At 38.5% G+C, this 24,917-nt stretch overlaps 1 protein-coding gene across 2 annotated transcripts in view; it reads right to left on the reverse strand.

Moving 5' to 3' along the window:
• DROSHA (drosha ribonuclease III) overlaps positions 1-24,917 on the reverse strand; it is a 74,969-nt gene that overhangs the window by 48,723 nt on the left and 1,329 nt on the right. The window contains exons 2-12 of one of the 2 annotated variants that reach the window (XM_055799561.1): positions 22,785-23,642; positions 18,906-18,998; positions 17,684-17,915; positions 16,688-16,829; positions 13,700-13,854; positions 10,595-10,675; positions 8,900-8,986; positions 8,707-8,793; positions 5,616-5,687; positions 3,913-3,994; positions 2,579-2,653 (exon numbers count right to left, since the gene is read on the reverse strand). In XM_055799561.1, the coding sequence (XP_055655536.1) occupies positions 2,579-2,653; positions 3,913-3,994; positions 5,616-5,687; positions 8,707-8,793; positions 8,900-8,986; positions 10,595-10,675; positions 13,700-13,854; positions 16,688-16,829; positions 17,684-17,915; positions 18,906-18,998; positions 22,785-23,635 (1,957 nt within the window). In that variant the 5' untranslated portion in view covers positions 23,636-23,642. Of the gene's footprint in view, positions 1-2,578; positions 2,654-3,912; positions 3,995-5,615; positions 5,688-8,706; positions 8,794-8,899; positions 8,987-10,594; positions 10,676-13,699; positions 13,855-16,687; positions 16,830-17,683; positions 17,916-18,905; positions 19,057-22,784; positions 23,643-24,917 lie in introns of those variants that run through there. The other variant, XM_027795730.2, reaches the window with a different exon arrangement.

The raw sequence follows: 24,917 nt of genomic DNA on the forward strand, positions 1-24,917 counted from the left end.
TACTTCTAAATAGCTACAGGGGCAGATTTTTAAAAGTGAAAAGTTTTCCTTCAAATTAAAGGGTTTAATTTGAAGTTTACAAAACTTGTGTCTTTGTCAACACCCAGATTATGCTGTTACGGAAGAGGTAGCCCATGTCCAACGATCACTAAAAGAAATACCACAGTGCAGCCATACTGTCATGGTTTAACCCCAGCCGGCAACTAAGTACCATGCAGCCCCGCACTCACTCCTCCCCTGGGTGGGACGGGGAGAGGAATTAGAAACAAGTAAAACTTACAGGTTGAGATAAAAACAATTTAACAATTGAAATAAAGTAAAAGATAATTATAATAATAACAACAACAACTGTAATGAAAAGGGGGGGGAAGAGAAAGGACTAAAGCCCAAGACAAGTTATGCACAATACAACTGCTCATCACCAGTTGACTGATGACCCCCAGTTTATGTACTGACCATGACATTCTATGGTATGGAATATCCCTTTGGCCAGTTTGGATGAGCTGTCCTGGCTGTGCTCCCTCCCAGCTTCTTGTGCATCTCCTCACTAGCAGAACATGGGTAACTTGAGAAGTCCTTGACTTCAGGCAAGCATTACTTAGCAACAACTAAAACATTAGTGTGTTATCAAGTTACTCATATCCTAAAACAAAAACATAGCACTGTACCAGCTACTAGGAAGAAAATTAACTCTATCCTAGCTGAAACTTACTGAAGACCATGTGCAGGAAGGGTACAGCTTGCTAAAAATAGCATTTTTTTTCCTGACCTTTCCTGGGTCAGAACAGGCAATACTTGGGACCTCATATATTGGGGGTTTTTTTGTAGTCTTTTACTTTCTTGCATTTATAATCATAAAAATCCTTGACAATGAATACAATACAGCAACTACTCCACATGCTATGCATCTCTGGCACTCAGTAAACCCAGTATAATTAGCTCAAAGCTCAGAGCTACACCAAGGCCTGTCCCTAAGTAATCCTGACATCCCAACCCCCACATTTTTAGACCATGTTAGAAAAATAAGAAAGAAAAATAGAGGGGATGGAAAAATCAGTAATTCATTTATATCTTTAAAGAGACAGCTGATGGATGTGTGGAGATCTGTTGCACCAATATGTCTTCTTTGATTAGACATATAGAAACACTGTTCTGCAAACATACCTGAAGGAAATAGATTCCTACTCTCTGGAAATTAAATATCTCCAAGGATATCTCAAAAAAATAATCAATACAAAATGTAAACTTGATTAAAAAAAGTATCTGTCAAAGACATTAAAAGGCAACTATATATCCAGAAATATCAGGAAAAAGACATTTTTTATAAAGAGTTAGAAGGCTGGGGACCTTAAAGAGGAAGCACACAGGAATACAGAGACTTATCTCTCCCTATCAGTAAACAAGCCAACAGTACAGAAACGACTGACTTCTAAAACAAAATAAAACAAAACAGAACATAAAACCCCCGAACTAACAGAAAAACAGCCTCAAGCTACAAAAACCAAGCAGGTCAAACTTGTTCTCATTTTGTGCTGAGGTCAAGTTAATCAGCCACATGTGGCTTGATGGCTTATTTTGTAAATTGCTTCTGTAAAACCAAATCAATGTTTGCTAGCAAGCCTCAGAGCTCTGCTTCTGATTGAACAGTGTTGTGTATCCAGGAAGGAACAAAAATTACAAATATAGTCATCTAGCCATCAGTACTCTCCACAGTAGCGAGCCAAACCTCATTTAGCTACAGCTGTAATTAATATCCCAACTAAGTTTCAAAGCCCAGAGCACAGTGTACCTCCAGGCCACAGCCCTCTTGATGAAGATTGTTCCATGTCTCATCTGTAACCTCAATACAGCAGCTGAAATGGATCCTTCTGTCCACACAACCCTTCTGGAACAATCACTGGCAGGATCTCAGCAGGAGACGTTTTCAACAGAGCCATGACATTTTTATCAACTGAAAGTCTGTCCTAGTATCTTAGGATGTGTTAAATGCCTACGTAAGCTGTTCATTCAAAATGAGTGTAATGTTTCACACTGAAGCTCGTCCTTGGCTAGCAGGCTAGGGTTGAACTGCATTGGAACGGTGCTTTTTGACTTTCACTGTTTGCTGCAAGGTCTAAGCTTGCATTAAGATAAAGAAAAACAATCAGAACAACATGTGCTCAGGGGTGCCAATCATGCTGACCCTCAAAACTGTACATCAAGAATTTTAATATAATGACACAGTATCCTGAAGAGCAGAGGGGGCAGGAAGTTCAGTTTCACGTGTGAGGTTAGGTAATAACACTCCTCAAATGCTACAGCTCCATCACAGGGCAGGACAAGGATGACCCAGCACTGCCTGAAGTCACCACGAAAGATACAAAAGCTGGACATGAGACTTGGCCTGCCCATCTGAATCCCAGTGCTGAGTAAACCATCCACACTGCCAGCAAGCACCAAAGACTTCAGGTGGAAGCACCAGATCTCTACGCTGACTGAACTACTTGACTTGCAGTAAGTTTTCGGGGGGTGGGCATTTTTTGGGGGGTTGGGGTTTTTCAAATGTTATTTCCATAAAGCTACACAATACAAACATTACCTGGAAGAAATCTCACAAATCGTGGCATAAAGTGAAATCTGGGGCAGCAAATAGAATCATTTTCAATCGAAGGACCTTAAATATGAACAAAAAAAAAAAGGGAGTAAATTTATGAACAGCAACATATTGGCAAAAGAAGAAAAAAGGTAACCCTGCTGCAGAGAAAATCAATATACAGTGATTACATTTGATAGGGCTTAAATTTCAATCAGAAAAGTAACAAAACGCACAGCAGAGAGGAACAGAATAACCTTCTAGTGAAAGCTTCATGGACAATTTTAAAGCAAGCTACAATAACTTAAAAAGAATCTAACAAAGACACAGCAGTTGTATTTAGAACATTGATACAAAAAAATTGGGTTTATATAATTAATTTAAGTCTTAAGATACAAGTACTAATTGATTGGTCCCTCCCAATTAGTGGGGTGTTTTTTGATTACAATAACAAAGACAACAAGGAAATTTCCATTATACTATCTTGTGGCATTTTTGTTTCCTATTCCATCATACATAGCTTTGCATGAAAATCAAAGCAAAACCAGTAAGTACCTGGTGTTAAAAAAAGAACAATCAGAACCAATGATATGAAAAACAACAATACTAGAATACATTTATTATCAAACCAAAGAGGGCTACACAAAAATGTATGAAACCTGTATGCTCCTCTGCTTAACTGCAATAAGTAGAGTGCATCTCCATAGAGAAAGTCAAGACACCAAGAGACACCTACAGATTCTGAAATAATATTCCTTTTATGTTCTCGGTCTTCTTTTAGACCAAGGGAAGGATCATCCCCAAAATTATCCTCTGTCACAGTCTTCACAGAAATATATATTTTCATCTTGTCAAGTCAAAACCATTCATCTATAATGACATGTTACCCCTCTATGGCTGTCTGTATGACAGTACTTTGGTAAGTTGACTGTAGAGAAATCCTGTATGAGTGACTTGTTTGTTAGCTTGTAAAAATAACAACAGTAGTTTACCCGACACCTTGGCTTTCAAAATACCTCGCACCAAATACTGTGCAATATTTACTGTTCGATTAAAAAGAATAGATTTGAATTAAGGAGAAAATTTACAAATTTAGTGCCAAGTTTGTGCATTTTAATTGCTACAGCCCACACTAATGAACTCTAATATATTTCATCTTCCTGAAAAACAAAGTGGAAGTTTATCCCTGCCATGTAAAACAGCATTTGACTTTGTTCTTTTGAGGCCCTCTCCATTATATTTTTTAAACCAAAGAACATAATAGAACAGAATCCTATTTACAAAAGCTGAAATTAATTTGGTTTTGTGTATGGGGTTTTTTCCCCCTAAATAAAAATTACCTTTAAGATTCCAGTCATAGAGCTCCAAAATATCTTTAAATAGATATGAAGAGAACAGCTCAAGACCTCTCACACAAAAATTCTAGGGGAAGAAAAAAAAAAGGCAGAATTATAATGATGTAATAATTATTATGATAATTTATATATATGTTATGAATAATACTGTAATACAAATAATGCCACTTATTTGTAGTTGAATAAAACAATAAAAAAACCCAGTGTCTTCATATTTGCCAACTGCTAGACACTGGGCTTTGGAAACAGTATTGATATATCTGTAATCATCTACTGTAACATAGCACAGTGGTCTCTTCAGAAAGCATTGTAATGAAGACTCCTTATTCAATGTCCAAATCAACACTATAGGCAAAAATCATGAATCTGCGATAAACTGCCATGCACTATAACCCTCTCGCCTGAGTAAGCTAAGCAGATGACATATTTCTGAGAAGGATCCCTTCTGTAATTCACTTTTTCCTACATGCTGATATTGAAAGTTTATATATCACCATCTGTGGTATCATTATCACTTCCACAGCAACATATCAGCACAACACAAATTGAGGATTATGACCTCAAGAGCCAACAGGAGAGGAAAGAAAAAAACCCAACAACCAAAAACACAACAGAAAAAAAAAGAAAAAAAAAGAATGAGATTCTTCTCATCAAGTGGGGAAGCAGCTCCTCCAAAGCAAAGAGCTCTCATTCAGAAATAAAAGAACATAAAAAGCTTTCCTGAACAAAATCAGGCCAGGCCAGGCTGATGTAAATTGTATGTGTATCATACCGGCCATAAATTCCAAACCCAACACCACAATCTCTTTCACAAGAAAGCATTAGTAAAGATGGCCTGCAAATTAATCTGTAGCCATTTGACCAGGAGTCCAAAATACGGCCAATTCCCTCTTTTGCTTGGTGGCCATTTATTGTTTTAGAACAAGATCTGGAGACAACACAGCAGATTCAGTAACAAGAAATAAATTCCTTTGATCATATTTATCTTGCTGAGGAATTTCAGGGCTCTTGCATATATTTAGATACTGTTGAGCAAAAAAGAGATAACTAGAAAGAAAATGTAAATATATGTGACTACATTAAACACTGATCCTATCTTCGTAGTTAATATGCAGGGGTGTTTCTGTACCTACACATGCTGTTCCACTGCAGCAATTTACTTCACAAACTGACTTCACCAGGGATTAATTTGTAATAAAAAAATAAAACAGATTATGGACTGAATGTTCTTTCTTTGTATCCACAGGAAATTTGTTTTGGCAACAGCTTATATTAAGTACTGATAAGCAATCTTCAGAGCTTCAAACTTATGATTAAGTTTCAGCTCTGCCATTACTTATGTGGTCCTGGCAAACAAATATCTACATATGCCTTATTTTTGTTATCCGTGAAGGACGGATCTAACTCAGCTTACAGATAAGAGTACCTGACATTATATAATATATAACTTAAAATGAAAAGAAGCTATGGATATAAGCATTTCCTACTATTTGATTTTAATATACGATAGCCCAGGTAGATGGATTTATGCTAGTACCTGTGGGTGAAAGTTCCTTTTCAGCCATTCATTCAGAACACAGCCGGTCTCTTACGAGACTTCACAAGATGGGATTCTGAAGAGTTTAATCCATTAAGCATATCAACAATTCATAACCCACTCTGACTTTTTGACTAATTATCCTTCTTACCTCAGGCATCATCTCCTCAATGAAATGAATTGTATAGTCTATGTTAAATCTGATTACTTTACATAGAGGAATCTGGAAGGAAAATAGAAATTCAGCATGAAAAACTATACAGCAGCAAATGTATAGTTAACACAATTTTGTAAGCTAAGGTATTACTGTCCACTGAAAAGGGTACTTCTAAAACAGCTGTTCTGGGGGATCATGCAAAGACAGAAACACAAGCATGTGCAAGAGAAGTAACAGTTCTAACCTCCACCTCCGTAATAACACGGAGCTGACAGAAGGGATAGTGAAAGATTAAATAATGCCATCTACTGGAGATGAAATGTTGTTTAGAAGAAAAAGCAAAGGTCAGTAAACTCCCATCTTCTCTCACTTGTATATTTGGAAGTGAATTTATTACTGGTGATGCAACATGTCAGATTGAAACAGTGACCTGAAGGCAAGGTGTTTGTAGCACACTGCCAATTCCGCTAGTTATACTGTCTTAAAATATAGCTTTAAGTCATAGCAACACAACATAAGAACTTCAGGATAAATTTATAGGTTTATACCCACTTCATCCAATAAATATTCTCAGTTCACTCAACTAGTTAATAAGAAAAACATCTAATTCCTTTTTTCCACCTTTGAGAAAAGATTCTTTTGTTTGCAAAGTCCATAGACTGCTGAAGGTGTGCATTTGTATTTCTAAATGGGATTTTTTTAAAGCAAAAAAGCTGCATTTCTAAAAGACTACAGGAATGCCAAATCCTGCCCTACATATGTACAGCTCTTAGCAAATTTTACTGGCCTTCCAAGCATAAAAGAATCTTAGAACAATTCAATGGCCTGTGAAAGTGAGGTAATGCAAAGTTATTTTGCACTGATAAGCACACAAATATCTGAAAGGTGCTGGGGTTGCACTGAAATCAATGGACTTGGAGGTGCAATATTCTGCTTACACGGTCTTGCAGCCCACTGTCAAACATCTTACTATTCTGCCTACAAAAATCTGCTGATATCTGCATGATAAACAAAGGAATTACACCAAACAAACAAGAAGTTGCATTGCCTACAATTTGGCACTATTAAATGTAAATACAAAAATAAAAAGCCTTGGAAATCAAATGTCCCATTTAGAACCTGCAGAGATGACAACCTGTCACACTGAAATCGGTAGGACTTTTATAAAAATAAAAAATAAAAAAATATAGAGAGTGTTTTCTTATTGTCTAAACTGCAAGTTCAACAAGGAGAAGATATTCTGATTCAGAAAATCAATAGTCTGGGATATTTTTCTTTGTATTGAACAGAAAATTAATGCTTTACCGAAGTGACCATGACCAAAATCTCCATGAATTTGAGTTTCACAAACACAAGTAAATACATTGCAAAGAACACGTAGTTAGTACTGTAAAATTGTTTTGGTAGTTATATAAAAAAAAATTATAATTCCTCTTATGACTGTACTAACCATTTTCCCTAATATCTGACCTGCTCAACTATTACTGAGTAATAGTAATCACAGCAGTAAGACTTCTAAAGTGTGCAAAGCTAAAACTTCAAATTACAGAAATCTGGTTCGAAGACTGTTTTCAGATCTCTATTTTTGCCACCCTTTGACACCTTCCTTTTATCAAATATACTCCAAAGTGTCTCTCAAACAGCAGCTTTTATGCTGCCAAAACCCATCTCAAGACAGCAAGAGACTTCTGCCAAAGGGCTTTATATCTATTATAACATGAACTGACAATACAGCGTTTTGTATTCAACTCTGAAAAAAGCAATCATTTGCTGCTGATCACTTCCCCTATTTGGAATGAGAAAAAACACATATGCACTTTACAGTAAGAGTAAGCTCAATGTCTTCACTAGCTACTCATGGCAGACAAGAATTTTCCTTCTTCTATATTAAAAATTTCCGTAAATCTGCTTTCCTGTCATACAACAGACACAAAAATTTTAAAGGTAAGGTGGTCTCTTAATCCTTTTAATGGCAATGAAACAAAACTGTCCCTTTTTGCTCATTTACAAAGTAAAAATGTAAAGCCCTGGGACAAATCTGCTTTGAATCCCAAGGCTGAGTTAATGCTCCTGGGCACAAGTGCTTCACACTGCCACGCCACAGGCTGAACTCCACTCTCTCACTGACTTATTGTCAGCAAGAGTCCCTTTCTCCTGCTCACTTGAAGTGTTGTGATATACACATAATGTAAACGAACTGTCAAGGAAAAAAGTATTTTCTTCTCAGTGCCTCTCCGTTCCAGTATTCTTGCATCTCAGTCCTGTACTGATAACCATTCTTATACTGGGTTTTGGCATTGGTGTTTTAGCTAGTAATAGGTATAAACCCAAGGAAACAAATACCACAGCATTTGAAAAAATAATTATTGAAACATCAAGATAAAAAAAATCTTCAAGAGTACAGAAATTAAGTATTTGCATATTTTTTATTCAGATATGGCTAAATCAGCTTACATTGGAAAACCAGGACAGTCAGGTACCAATCATGTCCTTTTCTTGTTACATTTGCTTTCAAAACATAAAATTAATTGTGTTTAAATACCTACAACTTTTAATAAAATTCATAGCTTGTCTAGCTCCTGAAGAAGCTAAAGAGATGTTAGAAAGTAGTAGGTATGTCTAGAAGAGTATGTCTAGGTAGGTTTTTACAGGACAGAAACCCCTTTAGAGCAGATGTCTGAAAAAAGTTCATTTGTCACTTAAAGTGAAAACCTTGTTTTGTTGTTGGTGCTGGTTATTTTTTTTTATTATTTTTAACTTAATAAAGCTCCTCACCCCACTTACATCCAATTAACAGCTTTAACAACTTATTCCATGGTTTATTTCACTTTCAAACTGTGAAACATGTAAAAACATCACACTGATACACATCACAGTCTCAGTCGCATTTTGAAGACAATGCTCATCACAATTAGTCAAGACAAAACCTGAGACTCATTAGCACAAAAAGTCTTTCCCCTGTCACCAATGGTGGCAAGATGTTTGTAACATACAAGTATCACTGTTTTATGGGAAGTTCTACTTCAGAGCAAAAACATCTTAACTTCCAAATAAATCCGATGTATATAGTAACGAACATACTTACATTTGTTAGTGGGGCATGTGCAAACATTGAGAACCCTTCAAAGATATATTCATGGTCATCATATTCAATCACAGTAGGTCTGTCTGTCTTAAAAAAGGAAAAAACACCACCAAGTAGTAAGCAAGAAGCAGTACTACTTCCATCAATGAAAACAAAATTAGAGTCCTAGTTAGAATTATTTATAAATACTTACTAAGAAGTTTGTGGGAGGTGACACAGTAATTCGATAGTGGTATAGTCTTCCAGCATTGTTGGTCATGGGGCGACATGGTTTAATGGGCTTAAAGAAAGAGATAAACAGAATTCTGTGTAAAGTCAAGGCAAATTTAGATTAAAAGAGAGAATAAAGCATTTCTAATAGCCATGAAATATGTACTAGGAAAAATTAAATAAAAGCAGGTAGTCATAATTAAGCATTCTGGGAAGAGGGAAAGTGCAGCCTTATCTACATTTTCACTTTCAGAAATACTTTTAAAGCTATTCAAAAGGAAAAAAGGTGAAAAAAAATTCCTGTAGTTTTTTTTTTCATTTGATTCTCCATTTTTCTTACACACAGCAGTTAGTTGTTCACGTACAAGACTAATTTTCTCTTTCATATAAATTTTTTTCAGGAAACTGATTTTAAAAGCTTACTAAAAGAAACCTGTACCTCACGTGAGAAGGTCTCAAAGTATGTTATCAAGATAGACAGGTATCAGTTCATCTGCTTGGAGCAGATCTGGGGCCTGAAAAGAAAGCATTAGTCTATCACCACAGAGGCAGCTCTGGTGACCCTGTTCTGTCTGCCAAGTTGCCACGTGTGTAGGTGAGGTCCAAAGGCAGCCAGGCCTCCATGCACTCGGATGGACCACCAAACACCTGGGACTCGTGTATTTTCTTCCTTCTTGTTCTGAAGCAGTCCAGTTTAAAGACCTAAAAATCCCCAGTCAGATAAAACCTGTTTCTCATATGCCCTACATCCAATTTGCTGCAGTTCAGAGGCTGCCACCAGCCTTTTTGGAATACACATGTCTGCATGGGGTGGGGTGCGGGGTGGTGAAATCACTGCAGCAAGTGGGCTACTGCTCTAAACAGTGTTAGAAAAGTTGGCCTGATTGCGATGACAAGACAGCTACACCACTACATAGCTCTGTGCACTTTGCAAAACCCATCCTGTAAGCAGGGACATTACTCTGGCTGTTCTGCCCCAAATTAAGCTTCTCACTGCTGCGATGAGCCAGTTACAAACCAATTAGTTTAAAGCTACACAGTTTTGTCTACAGGACCAGTAAAAACTAGTGTATCCTAGGAGATGCTCTGAAACCTCAGATTCCCAGCTGGCCTTGCTCCAGGGAACAGATGCCTTTGTGCAGCAAGTTTTATGTATTAGTTTTCTCCTCCTAAATTTTCTCCCTCCTTCTCTGAAAGATTAACACTAGGGACGATGTGGGGCAGAACTGATCCTGAACTGGAGCCATTTATAGTAAGCTTCAGACCAAAGCCATTTTTCTGAACTGGAGTAATTAACAGAAATATTCGTAAATCCTTAACTACAGAGAAATAAAATATTTTTTCAGTAAATATATGTAAAAAGGCATATTAAAAAAATTCAAGAAAAATTACAAAGGTAAATTGTAAAACCTACATATTAATATTCTCCAATTCTTTTTACAAGAACAAAGCCTTTTTAGAATAAAAAAGTTTGAGGTCATCCAAGCACTGTGTTTATTTCCAGAAACAATACTGATCACAAAGCATGCTCTGTACATGTACAACTAAGTTATTTAAAGTCGCACAGGAGTTGTTACTCAGCCTGTAAATTATGTGAAAAAAACTCAAATCAACGCCAAAAAAAAAGTAATGAGTTTACAGCAGCAAGTCTGTATTCATAATTCTTAGAATTACTTACCTCTTCACCAGGATAAATGCCATGTCTTATTCCTGTTCGTCGGGCTTTAGCACTGCACTTGCACAAAGGTCCATCATTCATCTGTCAAAAACAAAATAGGATTCATGTTTTTACTGAAAAATGGTTTTGGAAAAGTATGTTGGTTTTAAGGCCTGGAGTGCTGATGCTTCTAAAAGCCTGTCATGCTTAGATTAAGTGGATGTTCTTAAGCCAACAAAACTGAAAACAGTAAAGACCAATGCAAGAAAACTGCACAATAGCATTAGAACCTCATCACTGTTTCAGAAGCACAAGATGCAGAAACACTTCCAGCAGAATTCTACCACTCTACGATGACATATGTCTTTTCCATTTCTTATACATACAAACAGCACACTGTCTGCCCAAAATGAAATTCAGGCTCCTAACACACACATGCAAATATTGACGTGCCAAAATCTCCATGTTTAATCAGTTCCACTAAGTTCACCAACTGAAATCCTGTCCCTGACTAACCCCTCTGTCACATGGCAAGGCTATAACCTGAAATATGCAAAGCAGACCATTTAAAGGTTTTACTTGGCACTTTAAAGAACCAGTGGGAACACTTCAAATCCATCCTGTGAAAATATCAGTAAGAAAAGAGGAAAGGAGAAAAAACATCCACTTCAGTGGATATTGTGTATGGGTGCATCAAGCAGCTACACCAAAAAGAGACAGTGCATCTGGTATAAAGCTAGTCTTTTCATTTTTATGACCAAGTTCAATGCAGACTATCAATTACTGCAATACCCTAAAGCTTTCTGATCTTAACATCATGCCCTTTGCAGAAATCTAACCAAAAACTACTCAGAGTCAAACCAGAGACACAAATTAGGTTCCCAACCCCAGGCTTTAATGGAGCTTTTCAAAGTTTGAATCTAAGAACTGAAACATTTTTTTAAGACTTAAAAATCCCAACCACCTTGTAATGCAATACAAAAACCAACAAAACTTTCCATGCTATTATAAGCAGCCTAAACATGTAAACAGCAGCCGTGATAGGACTAAATAGCACCATCACACAAAATATATAATGTGAAGATACCTCAGGAAGAGCCACCAAACTGCTGTTAATGTAGTCTTTAGCTGGGAGAGGGACCCAATTTTTTTTGTTCTGATGTCAATTCTCTGAGTATTCATCTCAGTTTAATTTCTTCAGACTGGCACAATGCATATGTGCAAATGAACCTAAGTAGGGGACTTCCCCTTTTGGAAATTAGCCGTGCAATCTTCAACAGAATGACAAGACAGCTTTTTCCCCACACATTTTTGTTCCACACTCCGAGACCCTTGTGGAAAGTACAGGCTCAATGAAACTGAATCATGCTTACAGGTAAAAGCACAGTTCCTTGCCAGCTTATACAGCCACAAAACAGAACAGAGCTTAAAAATGCATCAATACAAATTACCCATCTGTCCTCCCAAAATAAAGGCCTACTAAGGCTATTAAAATAATAATCACTTATTTTTTAAAATCTCATCGTTCATTCTTAGAACTGTTCAGCACTAACACTGCCTCTGTTACATTAAATGCACAGATCGAAACTGAGAGAGATGTGAAGTACCTGTAAAGCCCAGGACTTGAGAAACAAGTCAGACAGATATGTATCTTTTCCCTAATGACACCACTCATGGAAAAAAATGCAGAAGAGCAGTCAAAATGATGCTGAAAGATCACAATTTTACACAGGCAACGCCTTTAACTTTCTCTGACAGGCAACACAAGCGGATAACACCTGTAAAGAGAAGGCCTCTGTGGTGGCATCAGGTTTTATTCTCTGGCAACTGCCAGCACTGCTGGAGATTATCCAAAGAAAGAAACACACTGCGCAGATTCAAAGGTTGGGAAGATCCATCCTAAAAATCTAGTTCCATGTCAGACAATGTACATGTACATACCAGTGTGCACAGCAATCATTCCTGTTTTATGTAGTGATAGAATGCATTTTGGCATACCAGATAAATACCTTGGGAAACTTGACATGTTTTCAAATTAAAATCTACTCAACACTGACAAGCTCACCACGATCTGATTTCAGCCCCTTGAAGAAAGACAAAGAGTCAGACTCAAGAAAGCCTTTTGGGAAAGGAAGTTTTTCAGGCAAGTTTTTCAGCAGGAAACTCATAAGCCACACATTCCTGAATCTATTCATCCTACAGTTACTTACTTCTTTTTATTTAGCTAATATGCTGGCCTAGAACATTACTTTGAAGTGTGCCCAAGAGCGACACAATTTTTTCCGTTAAATATCTAAACAGCTTGCTAATTTTGTTTTCCATACAAATAAAAGCAGCTGGCTATGCTCAGTCAAATTATTTTATTCTTTTTTAAACTAGAAGCATAAATATGAGTTTGTAGTAGAATATTCAACAGACCTTTGAATTACCACAGTGGCAGTAAGCTTTGCAGTATCTCTTCACATTATGATTTGTTGCATGCTGAACTCATGTATCACACAAAGTCCCAGAAAAATAAATTTACTGAGGTGCCATTTGATAATGAGTTAGACTAGACTGTAAAACATTTAAGTAAGAAAATGAAGATGGCAAATTTGCAAACAAAAACTAGTCTTCTGTGCAATGTATACATTCAAAACAACACTTCACGAGCTTAGCAATTATGTTTAATGGGAACTATAATCTCCATGCAATTACAAAAGAACCATTAGACAAGAAATTAGGAGCATTAACTGCATATTTAAAAATTATTTATCATTATGAGCTGAGACCATTTAGGTGAAAAATTTGTAAAGGAGGTAAACATGTTACCTTTCCTCCATCCCAGAATTGATCTGTGTACCTTTATCTCAGGGCTAAGACGACAGCATTAGTACACTGTCAGCAAATCAGGTTTTATTAATGCTGTCAGACAAAATTCCAGCTGAATAATCCCCAGGGTTCACGAGCTGGAACCACACTCTTGAAATCAAAAGTTAAGATGAGAAAGGAAAGGGAAAGGTGGGTAAAAAAAATCCACATTGAAATAGATGTCACTCGGCGTGTTTGACAACAATGCAGAATTTTTGGTCTACCGGGGAGAGTGACTTTCAGACACCCAGTATTTTTTCCTCTCACCGTACCTACCTGTCCTGGATCATTGTACCAGAGTTCTTCATGGAGACGATCAGGGTGTGCTTTTTTACGCTTGATTTCTGCAATGACGTCAAAAACGTCTGAATCTGAACTGCTAGAGCAGCTGCTGTCATCTTCAGAGTCACAGTCTGAGTCACTGGAGCTCTCTGATTCACAAAGGAAAAATAAATTCAGCTGAAAAACACTTCCATACACTCTCTTCTCCAATAGCAATCCATTCTCTAACATGACATAGTTAACTGTGGCATACTGAAAGTTACTGAAGTTGTGCATGACATTCACAATAACAAAAAGAGGGACAGAAACTGTATTTTTAATTAAAAATGACAGGAAATGCTATGGATATTAAATGCCTATAACAGCTGCATCCGTTAGCATGCAAGAGAGATTGCTGTTTGGCTGTCCAGGAGCACCGCTAATCAGTTGTAGAACAATTTGAGTTATCTGGCATCAAAGATTTCCTGTCTGCAGCAGGACATTGTTTATTTAAGAGTTTTGAAGCAGCACATATCTGTAAAATTATAGAACATGTACTGTTAGAAATTGATTTTTAAAAATGAGTCAAATAAATACATTAGCACATATTAGAAACCACAGACAAGAAGAAAACCAGGCACTACTAGCTGAATTAATCCAGTCCTATGTTTTTTAGAAGACTTGTTCTTTGAGTTTTACTCCTTACTTTTTTTTAAAAAATCAGTTTTCTTTGTATTACATGAAACAGTTTTTCTGATATGTCAGAGGGGAGAGCAATGCTAAAGGAAAAAAAAGAACTGAACATGGTCTTAGACTTATTAAAATGTCTCCTTTGTGGTGTTGTCAAAGAAATGTTAGTAAGTGTCTGGACTTCATTAAAAAAAAACAACCAACCCAAACACACACAAAAACCACAGGGCCTAATCTCACATATCTCTAACCTCCTGTGGTACTTTACAAGGGACTCCCTATCTTATGCATGTAATATCATTCATTTTCACTGACCCCCTCAGCTACAATTTAAATAAATGTCTTCATAGCCAAAACATACACCACGATGCAAGTAAGGTTTATTGCTCTTGGAAGGGCAGATGTAACATTTCTTCCATTTCTAAATTTTTACTTAAGAGAAAACATATTACTACACTGCCAGTGCTTTGAACCTGTGAAACTATGGTTTAAAATATGTGGTTTTATTGGTGATTCTCCTTAGTTAAAAGAGAAGGAGAGATAAAATGAGTATTACTAGCAAAACTTCTCCTTTATTTTTTTGATGAAGATGTATTTTTATACAGTCCATAACTCAGCATTAGGTACTACTAAAATACATCTTGGGACATAAGGTTTACACAGGTCATATATGTCCAGCTGAAGTAAAGTTTTGTCTAGATGTGCATATACATATTCCTACAAATATTCAAACACCCAAGTTTTAAAAGTTCTAATAAACTTGAACCAATTGTGTAAGTCTAATTGCAGGTGCAAAATGTCTGGGACCTGTGAAAATAAGCTGGAGTTCCAAAAGTTCTGCGATGACTTTTCAGACTTCATGTATTCAAACCAACCTTTCATGATCTAGAAGTGCTCTTGGAATGCATTGCTATCTCACTACAATACACGATTACTGCTAACACAAGGCAGAACAGAGACAGCATTAACTTAAATACAAAATAAGACAAACTATTAAGACACTACATGAGCACGGCTGTAGGAGAAGCTGGCACATGCACCGTATCAGCCCAGGGGACTGATGCAGACACAGAGCCTTCAGGTCCTCCAGAACAAGCAACAAAAGAAACAAAGAGAAGTTGCTCTAGGCCCTATCATATTTTAGCCTGGAGCAGCAAAAGAACTCTTTCTGCAGAGATCTGAGGAAGTAAAGCTTTACACAGGTATGTTGAATGTAGTTTTGTCCTTGCTTCACCCACATGAAAAAATACCTCCTGAAAAACCCTACAGTTGACTTCGCTAGCGATTCTTGAGTGAATTTAAATATGTGCAAATCTGCTGTTCAAAAACCATGAAGTGTTTCCTTTACAAAAGTGAATTCACATTTTATTTAATCTGTTTGTTTTTTCTTTCATCTTTATTGTATCTTGTTATACTACCAGCATGTAGCTGATATGTCATCATATACCTGTATTTCAACTTCAGAATTTTTGATAGATGATTTTTAAAAAGCTACTAAGCTCAGACATGAGTCTGAAGCAGTTCAACAGGCAAACATGAAATGCCAGTTAAAAAGCAAGCCCAATAGGGTATCTAAATTAATGTGATATGCCTAAGAATTTCAAGAACTAATGCAGCTGACTGAAAAACATACTCTGAAACACTGAAATGCTTGAGTATGAAATGAACGCTAAAAATTCTCACAACGCAAAATAAAGTCAGTGAAAGGAATGTTTCTTAAGTAGACAAACTGCTATCAAAAAGTATGCCGTTAATTCAACCAGTATTTCCCCAATAACCGATACAGCTAGCAGACTTCCTTCACTGCAAGAAGATACATGTATGGTGCATGACAATGCAGATAAACTATGTTTTGAAAACTGATGCTTCTGCATAAGATCATAGTAAGCAGAGTCACACAGCCGAAATACAGAAGAAAGTCCAGAAGAAAGATGAACTCTGTGCCATAAAAAGCCATGTGAGTTTATCACTACTACTCTTGCTTCGTTTTTAGAAATATAGGCCAAGGAGCTCCTCAAAGCCTACTGTGTGCCATGCTTTGGCCATCTGATCACGCCTAGGGTGTTTTCAAGCCATGGAAAAGACTTTAGCATAAGGCAGTGCTGGATACTCTCCATTTTCCCTTAGACATTCTGAGTAAAGAATCTAGCTCTACTTCAGTCAAAAGCAACAGCTGAACTCCCATGGATATGCAACACGAAGGATGTAAAAAACACAGATTAACCTACCAACATTATTAAATACACACAGCTGCCAAAACCAGGTTAATTACAGATTATTCCAATTCAGAGCTTTGTCATCATTTCTGCCTACCTAAATCTTCATCCAGCTTGGTCTTTGGTGGCTCCCACGGTGGCCTGGCTGCTTTGGCCTTTGCCTGTCGCTTTCCTAACTCCTCGTCAAACTTTTCATATAGATCTCGGAGCTTGCTTGTTCCTACCACAGTAGAGTCCCCCTGTTAATTAAAAAACAGAACAACAGAAGACAGTGTTGAAATAGGACATGAACACAACATGTACCAGTGTTTCACAATGAAAAGCAAGAGGAAGGAAAAACAGATCTGTATAGCATGGAAATACTTGTTAAGGCTTTGGGATACCATTACATTGCTCCACCAGGTGCACCAGCAGAGAAATTACTTCATTTGCTGGTGCGCTATCCTCAAACCTTTAGCCTAATGAAGCAGAACTATGGCTAAGCATTGATTTTTAACAGGTTTAGATGAAAAAGGAAACCTGTGAAAGTATTTTGCAATTAAAAAGAATTTTATCACATGCAAACACATAACCCAGCTCATTCTGTCATTCTCCAAAAAAATCCCACAACTAACCACGACCACAAAACCCCCACAAAAACAGCCAGAAACCTTCCAGGTCTTCTATCACTACTCCACCAGCAAGCGCTATTGTCAAGCACAAAGAAACCTGACATCCTGCTTCTGTACAAAATTTCTCCAAGGTTGTGGGAACGTATGGTGCTTGAGGCATCTTTGCTTTAACAGAGCTATAATGGAAGAAAACCCACCCTTCCCTCCTGGAGACAAAAAAAAAAAAAAAAAAAAGTACCCCTCTTCCATGCACCACTAATCTGAATGCAAAGAGTCAGAATAAACTGGTGAAAATAACAGAATACCACCAACAAATAATGCACTTAAGAGTGAAAAGACGGAGATGTTGGGAGAAGGATTAAATGACACAGAACATGATCCTGCTGAAGAGTTCACATTAATCAAGTAATCAAATAAAGGACAGTGTACAGCGATTTAGTAATGCAACAGTACAGTAACACAGAGTTCTCTCACAAACATACCACTTGATCCATAGGGTCATTTGAATAATAGCTTTCAGAATGGGTACAGCGAACCCAGACTGGCTTAAGTAATTCCTCATCTTCCTCTTCATTTTTTTCAGATGCATTCTCCTCTGATTCTTTGTCTTTGATAACAGTATAATTTTTCTCTTTGCTGGAGCCCTGGTTCTCAGACCACCTTTCTCTGTCCTCCTCCCATCGAGGTCTCTTTCTCTCCCTGCTTGGAGACCGGCTTAGAGGGAGAAAGCAAACAAAAGCAATTCTCTATTATTTTAACAATGGCAGTTTTATAATGAAAAACAAATAGTTTTCTTCAGATCAGGACATCATTCTACTATACATTACAGCAAAAATAAATTGCCTCTTCCTGCTTTTAACTTGCACCATAAAGAGTAAGTGCATGCATCACTGTGTAAGTGTGACCTACTAGAAAAAACTACTTAAGATTGAAAGTGCGTTTTTATTTTAAACTTTATTCAAGAATAAAAAAATACATGCTATTTTAGGATAAAATTCCTGCTTGTATTCTAGGTGATTTTAGTTTTAGATGTGCCAAAGTTGGAAACATCACTAAAACCTAAAAGTCATGTCACTCACAACTACAAGTTACAATATGAAGAAGTTTTAATACATAGATAATAAAAACTATTTGCATGAGAAAATAATTAGGGGTTCATTAAAAGGATTATACAGAAGCCAAACTGCTTGTGTTGCTCTAACTCTGGCACACCTTTGAACACCACAACCTGTGATATTCCCTATGTATTTCAAGAGCAATGCCTTCAAAAGCTTAATGCAGGAAAACTACTTTTTCTTTTTTTTTTTTTTTGATCTCATCTGCCTACAAAGCCAATAATGTTGCATTGATTTCAACTATCCAAGATTCAGAAGGAAAGGGGCATCAATATAAAAAAGCCTCCTAAAAGATGACCTAAACATAGAATGACTTTAAATAATCTTGGCACTTTACAGACTGGAAGCAGATGTAGGAGGAAGTCTTTAGAACACAACAGTGAAGCCCTCTCTCCAGAGATTAATCCTATGTCTAACTCTACAAGGTCTTGAGATAGCTGATGTTTGCATGTATAAACAGATTGTTATAAATTTAAGACACATTTTCTCTGTGTTTCAAACCAGGCATATATGCAGATCTCCGTACATAAAACTCGCGTGGATGCACAGAGCCTCAAACACACAAGAGGCTGAAGGTGACTTTCCTTACCTTCCTGCTCTCTTGTAATCTTTTTTGTAGGATCTGTCGGGTGATGGTGATCTTCTGCTGTCACGGTGCCTATGCCTCTCCCTCTCCCGCTCCCTTGGAGAGTTCAAAAGATAAGTTAAATGAGAAATCTGGCATTTCATATGTTCCACACCTGAAAGGAGCACAGAAGCAAGCTAAAATCATGTTATGCAAAACAACATACATGTGCTGACTGCTAAGAACCCTGATATTCTCAACGCAGACCTTCAAGAAATTTGTAAGAGGGAGTTCACCTATCTCCTCCACCTTTGTCATATCAATCTCAATATAATGGTTAATTCATACCATACAGAGGTAACTTCTATAAACTCACCACAGGACTTGTTACCATTCTTCCTCTTCTCCTGTTACAAATGGCAAAGGGTAATATTACCGTATCTTTAACCACTCGTAATGCCTCAAGGATAGGAAAGAAAACCTACTGCACGCACAATAGCTTTGTAAGCACAGCAGTCATTCAAGTATTTCAGGCAATCCCTCTCTTCCTGACAGCCACTTCAAGCATGCACAAAAAACCGACAGACACAGAAAACCTGCATCATGCTGAAACTATGAATCTCATCTACAATACTCAACTTGCATACATACATAAAGAACTTGACCAGCCAAACATATTTCTGGGGCAAAATAACTTTAAATTAACTGAAGGCTTAGAGAAGAGTGGCTGGAAAGCTGCCCAGCAGAGGACCTAGCAGTGGTGGTTGACATCCAGCTGAACATGAGCCAACAGCGTACCCAGGTGGCCAAAAAGGCCAACAGCATCCTGGCTTGTATCAGAAACAGCCTGGCCAGCAGGACCATGGAAGTGACCATCCCTACATACACAGCTGCATGGTTTAACAGCCAGCAACTAAGCACCACGCAGCCACTTGCTAACTCCCTCTCAGTAGGACAGGCGAGAGAATCAGTAGAGTAGAAGTAAGAAAATCCACGAATTGAGATAAAAACAATTTAATCAGAAAAGGATGAAAATAATAATGATTATACAAATAATGCTGATAATCATAACAGAATTAAAATCTACAAGTGACGCACAATGCAACTTTCCACTGCTTGCCGACCGATGCCCAGCCAGTTCCTAAGCTGCAGCCCCCAACCAGTTTATATACAGAGCGTGATGTCCTATGGCATGGAATATCCCTTTGGCCAGTTTGGGTCAGCTGCCTTGGCTGCGTCCTCCCAACTTCTTATGCCCCTTCAGCCTTCTCACTAGTAGGGCCTAAGAAACTGAAAAGTCCTTGACTTGGTATAAACGCTACTTAACACACTGATGTTTTTATTCATTGCTATCAAAGTTATTCCCATACTAAATCCAAAATACAGCACTGTACCAGTCGCTAGGCAGAAAGTTAACTCTATCCCTGCTAAAACCAGGACATCGACACTGGTGAAGTTGCACCTCAAATACTGTGTTCAGTTTTGGGTCCCTCACTATACAAAAGACACTAAGCTGCTGGAGGGCATCCAAAGAACAAAGCCGGTGAAGGGTGTAGAGACCAAGTCTTAGGAGGAATGGCTGAGGGAACTGGGGCTGTTTGATCTGGAGAAAAGGAGGCTCAGGGGACACCTTATTGCTCTCTACAACTACCTGAAAGGAGGTTGTAGCAAAGTGGGTGTTGGTCTGTTCTCCCAAGTAACAAGTGACAGGACAAGAGAAACAGCCTCAAGTTGTGCCAGGCAATGTTTAGATTGGACATTAGGAAAAGTTTATTCACTGAAACATTATCGAGCACTGGAATCAGCTGCCCAGGGAAGTGATTAAGGCACCATCCCTGAAGGTACTTAAAAGACATGTAGATGTAGTGCTTAGGGATGCGGTTTAATGGTGGAGTTGGTAGTGCTAAGTTAACAGTGGGACTCAATCTTAAGGGTCTTTTCCAATCTAAATGATTCTCTGAAATTACTGTATACCTGAGGCAGCAAAGATCACACAGGCAGCTTTCATATTCTGCTAACAGGTGACCACACATTAGTCCACATATCATTTGTGTATCTGTCAAGTCTCCTAGTAAATGAGTCTGCTAGTACACAGGGAATTATAAATACATGCCTCAGGTGGTTTGGTGGGCTAAAAGAATGAATCAAGATTATTTATGAACATATATAGGTATGTTTCCACGTGCATAACTATAAACAGAATGCAAATTTACAAAACATAGAATTCATATAAATTATCTATTGTTCTTCCCCATACCTGTTCGTCTTTCTCTGTGCCTTGCTCAAGCATGGATTTCTGTCTTTGGAGAGAACATATTCTACACCATCTGATCTGCTTGAGATGGATGCTGTGCAAAAAACACACTAAGGCCAGCAAACAGTTCTCTTTAAAATAAGCAGCTACACTGTCAAGTAGACCTGGAAGCTGTCGGACTCAGACAGTAATGCACAAATGTTTAAGAAGCTGCTTAAAATATACATTTTCAAAACTTGAAACTGAACTTTAAAATATAAAGAATAAATTATTAAATTATGTGGCAACTATTTGAGTCACCTACAAAGGGCAGAAAATTCTACAAGCGCTCATCATACAGAAAAGGCCAGTGTATTAATGCCAGCTGCATTCAGTTTCAGCAAAATTCTTTTATGGAAATCAAAGTAAACTGACTGAATGTGAGGTCTGGGTTGTTGTGGTGTTTTTCTTTTTTTAAATACAGCTGCCTGACATTCTGCAATTAAATCTCTGCATATCTAAATCAAAGTGGCTTCATTTCCACAGGCACTACATGTAAATTCATGTCCCACACATGACATGAGAAAGCTCAGAGCTTCTAAAATTAAGAGCACATGATCCAGGCACCCTGATAAATCCTTAAGTATTTAACTTTCCAGTATCTCTTTGAATATTGACCTAGGCATAAAAAAAGCCACCAAGAAAGCAAAACTAAGACATCTGAAAGATTTAACTGATGATGGTTTGCTCTAGAACACCATGTAGCAAATCGCATCAGGTCAGCTCGTAACTTGCAAACTGTTTGTGCCTATGAAGCAGACGGACAGAAACTTCACGATGCACCCAAAAATAAGCAGTCCACGCTCATCCATCTGAATTATGTCAACACAGCCTACAACTTGCCTATTTCTTTTAACTGGTGTATGCTAATTTTCACCTCAGTCCTCTTGACATTACAGGCTGGCTTGCCAAGGTTTTCATCCTGGAGAGGATCACACAGGCAGTTCTAAGCACCCACTGGGAGGTCTCTCAAAGCCTGCACATCTGCACTGGTCTCCCATGAGGATGGAAACACAGCAGTACAAAGAACTAGTGAAAAGCACATTGCAGAGTGAACACCTCACTGCGGCTATTAGATATATGCACCTATAAAAGTATAAGCCCTGCCCCCCCCCCAAGTGCTGGTTCTCTACAGAATACAAAGGTTACTCAAAGTAAGACTGAATTCAAGTAACGCCTAGAACCCTAATTCTGGTAACTAAATCTTGAAATTTGAAGTGTTGGGACTTAACTGTTTGCAAGGCTCAACTCTGAGCAGTCCTTTGCACAAAGTTGTGCCAACTCTACTTTCATGCCACATGTGCCTAAGTTTTACAGTAAACACCCATGACAGTAGAGCACTACTCAGCAATCCACTGTTTTTAAAGAGCTTCTTTGCTTCTGGCTATGTCCATGGACAAGGGCAAAAAGTCTGACAGCTCACAAAGGTGAGGCAAAAGCAGTGTACCTGAAAGATGTCAAAACAGTAGCTCTTTCCAGACCTCAGTATTAGCTACCTCCCAGGCTAGAGGGGAAAAAAACAAGGATGAGGAAAGAACATTGATGCAAACAAATACTATGGGATAATGATGACAGCTCTCCCTCTGCAGGCAGAAAAAACCTCAAGTTACCTGTTACGCTCATAACTTCTGTGGTGAGGTGATATCCTTCCTCTGTCATAATCTGTCCGGTGCCGACTGCTTTCCTGCCTCCTCCTATCTGGGCTCCGGCCTCGATCCCGACGATCCCCATGGTTAGTGGACCGATGCCTGTCACTGTGGATGTGACTGTGTTCACGATGTCGGTGCTCGTCATAGTGCTTGCTCCTGTCCGGAGATCGTCGGTCACTTTGCGACTTCTCTCCCTGGTACTGACTGGTGTGGCGAAAATGGCTGCTGCCACCACTGCTGTTGGTAGCGCTGCTCTGAAAGGAGCCAGAGTTGTGCTGATAGCTATTGAAGTTAGGCGGTGGGAACGACTGCTGGGAATACCCTGCGGAGTACACAGGCTGGTAGTTGACTTGCTGTGGTATGACTGGTGGTGGGGGAGGATGTGGTACTGTGGGAGGAGGCATCATGTAAGGAAAGGTGCTTTGTCCAGCAGGAGCTCCTGGCACAGGAGTGTTGCTAGGATTTGGTACTGGTGGAGGAGCGGGAGGGAAGCATGGAGGCACTGGGAAGCTCTGCCTCATCTGGTGGTTTGGAAATGGTGGCCTCATGGGACACTGGCTGATGGGATTTTGCGTGGAAGGGGGCACTGGAGGAGGATAGGGCACAAAGTCTGGCCTGGGAGGCATGTAGCCAGTGGCTGGAGGATTTGAATATGTTGTTGGAGGGGCAGTTTGCTGGTCATACTGGTATTGTACAGAGGGCTGTTGTGGGTGAAGCTGCCGTAGGTTCTGAGGGCGGTAAGCCTGTGTTGAAGTTCTTGCTCCTGGTCCTCCCTGACCACGGGGACATCCTCGCCCAGAATGGAAAGACATGGCTCACCTTTAATGAGGAAAATAAAAGTCCATTGTAGGATGTCCAAAATGCATTTGCAGGTACTCCCAAAGCTCCGAAAGTACAGTTTCTGCAGAAAGGGTAAAGGATGTCCACTGACTTTCACTGGGAGCTTTGTGCTCCTCGGGCCCTAGAACCCAAACTAGACCATGCTCTCTGACTTAGGGCAATGTTAATTTCAACAACTAGCCAACGACAACTAGCCAAGGATATAAGCACCTCTACCTGTACTCACCAGACACTTTGATACAGAGCTTTCACATACCCCACACCAAAGAAACCACTCATTTTAACAACTGCAGTTGTCATCCAAAGTCCCACAATGAGGAGTCCTTTCTAGAAGATTATTCTAAACATCAAGTTACCTGGTCCAACAACTTATGTAAGTTTCAAATTATATAGTAGCCATTTACACTCACAACTGAGACCTCAATTTAGCGAAGGACTGAATTCACCAGATACTTCAAAGTAATTTAAGTTAGTGTATTTTTGTGGAATTAGTCTTACAGGTCACAGAAAAAAAATATTATGTAGACTGTGCTGTTACTCCAATTTCATTGAAATAAATGGTCGTTGCTGTGTTCTGTCCCCTCCAAAAAAAATATCCCTCTGCTGCCTGCTTGGCCCTGTTACCTTTCCAGCAATTGCCACTGCCTCAAGCAGGCTTACACCTCGCTCAAAACTATTCACATATTTAATGTATTACATTAATCTTTATAAATGAAAAACACTATGTTTCATTAAAGTTAATTCTTTAATTACAATGTTAAGTTTCAAAAACCAGAAGAAAGGAAGAAACCATTTAAAATAAAATAAAAAAATAATTTTGATGTCTTGGCTGGAATGGATGGAGAGAAAAAAGTAAATATTTAAGCAGTCAAAGTAGTAAAATACATAGTCTTCCATAAGGGGGAGGGAGAAAGACACATGCATAATTGGAAAGATCACCAGATAAAGAAAACAAAGCCCCTCATTTACTGAGGCTTTGCTGATGCTGAAGTGCACACACAGAATATTCTCCCAGCTGCAACCAACACAACATGGCCAGCCTAGACTGCTCAGAGCACTACTTTCAGCTGCATTCTGGTGCCAGCGCTGCAAAAGACATAGCTTGCCAAGAGATAGTTGACAACTTCTGGTGAATGAGAGGGAGAAAGGAAAAGACATGAAGAGGGAAAGGACTGACATCAAGGAGGAGGAACCAAGGGGACCCCAAAGTCTCTACTTGTGCACTCAAGGCTTAGTGGAAGCCACAGGAATCTG

The sequence above is a fragment of the Falco peregrinus genome, chromosome 3, assembly GCF_023634155.1.
Source record: "Falco peregrinus isolate bFalPer1 chromosome 3, bFalPer1.pri, whole genome shotgun sequence".
NCBI classification, from domain to species: Eukaryota; Metazoa; Chordata; class Aves; order Falconiformes; family Falconidae; genus Falco; species Falco peregrinus.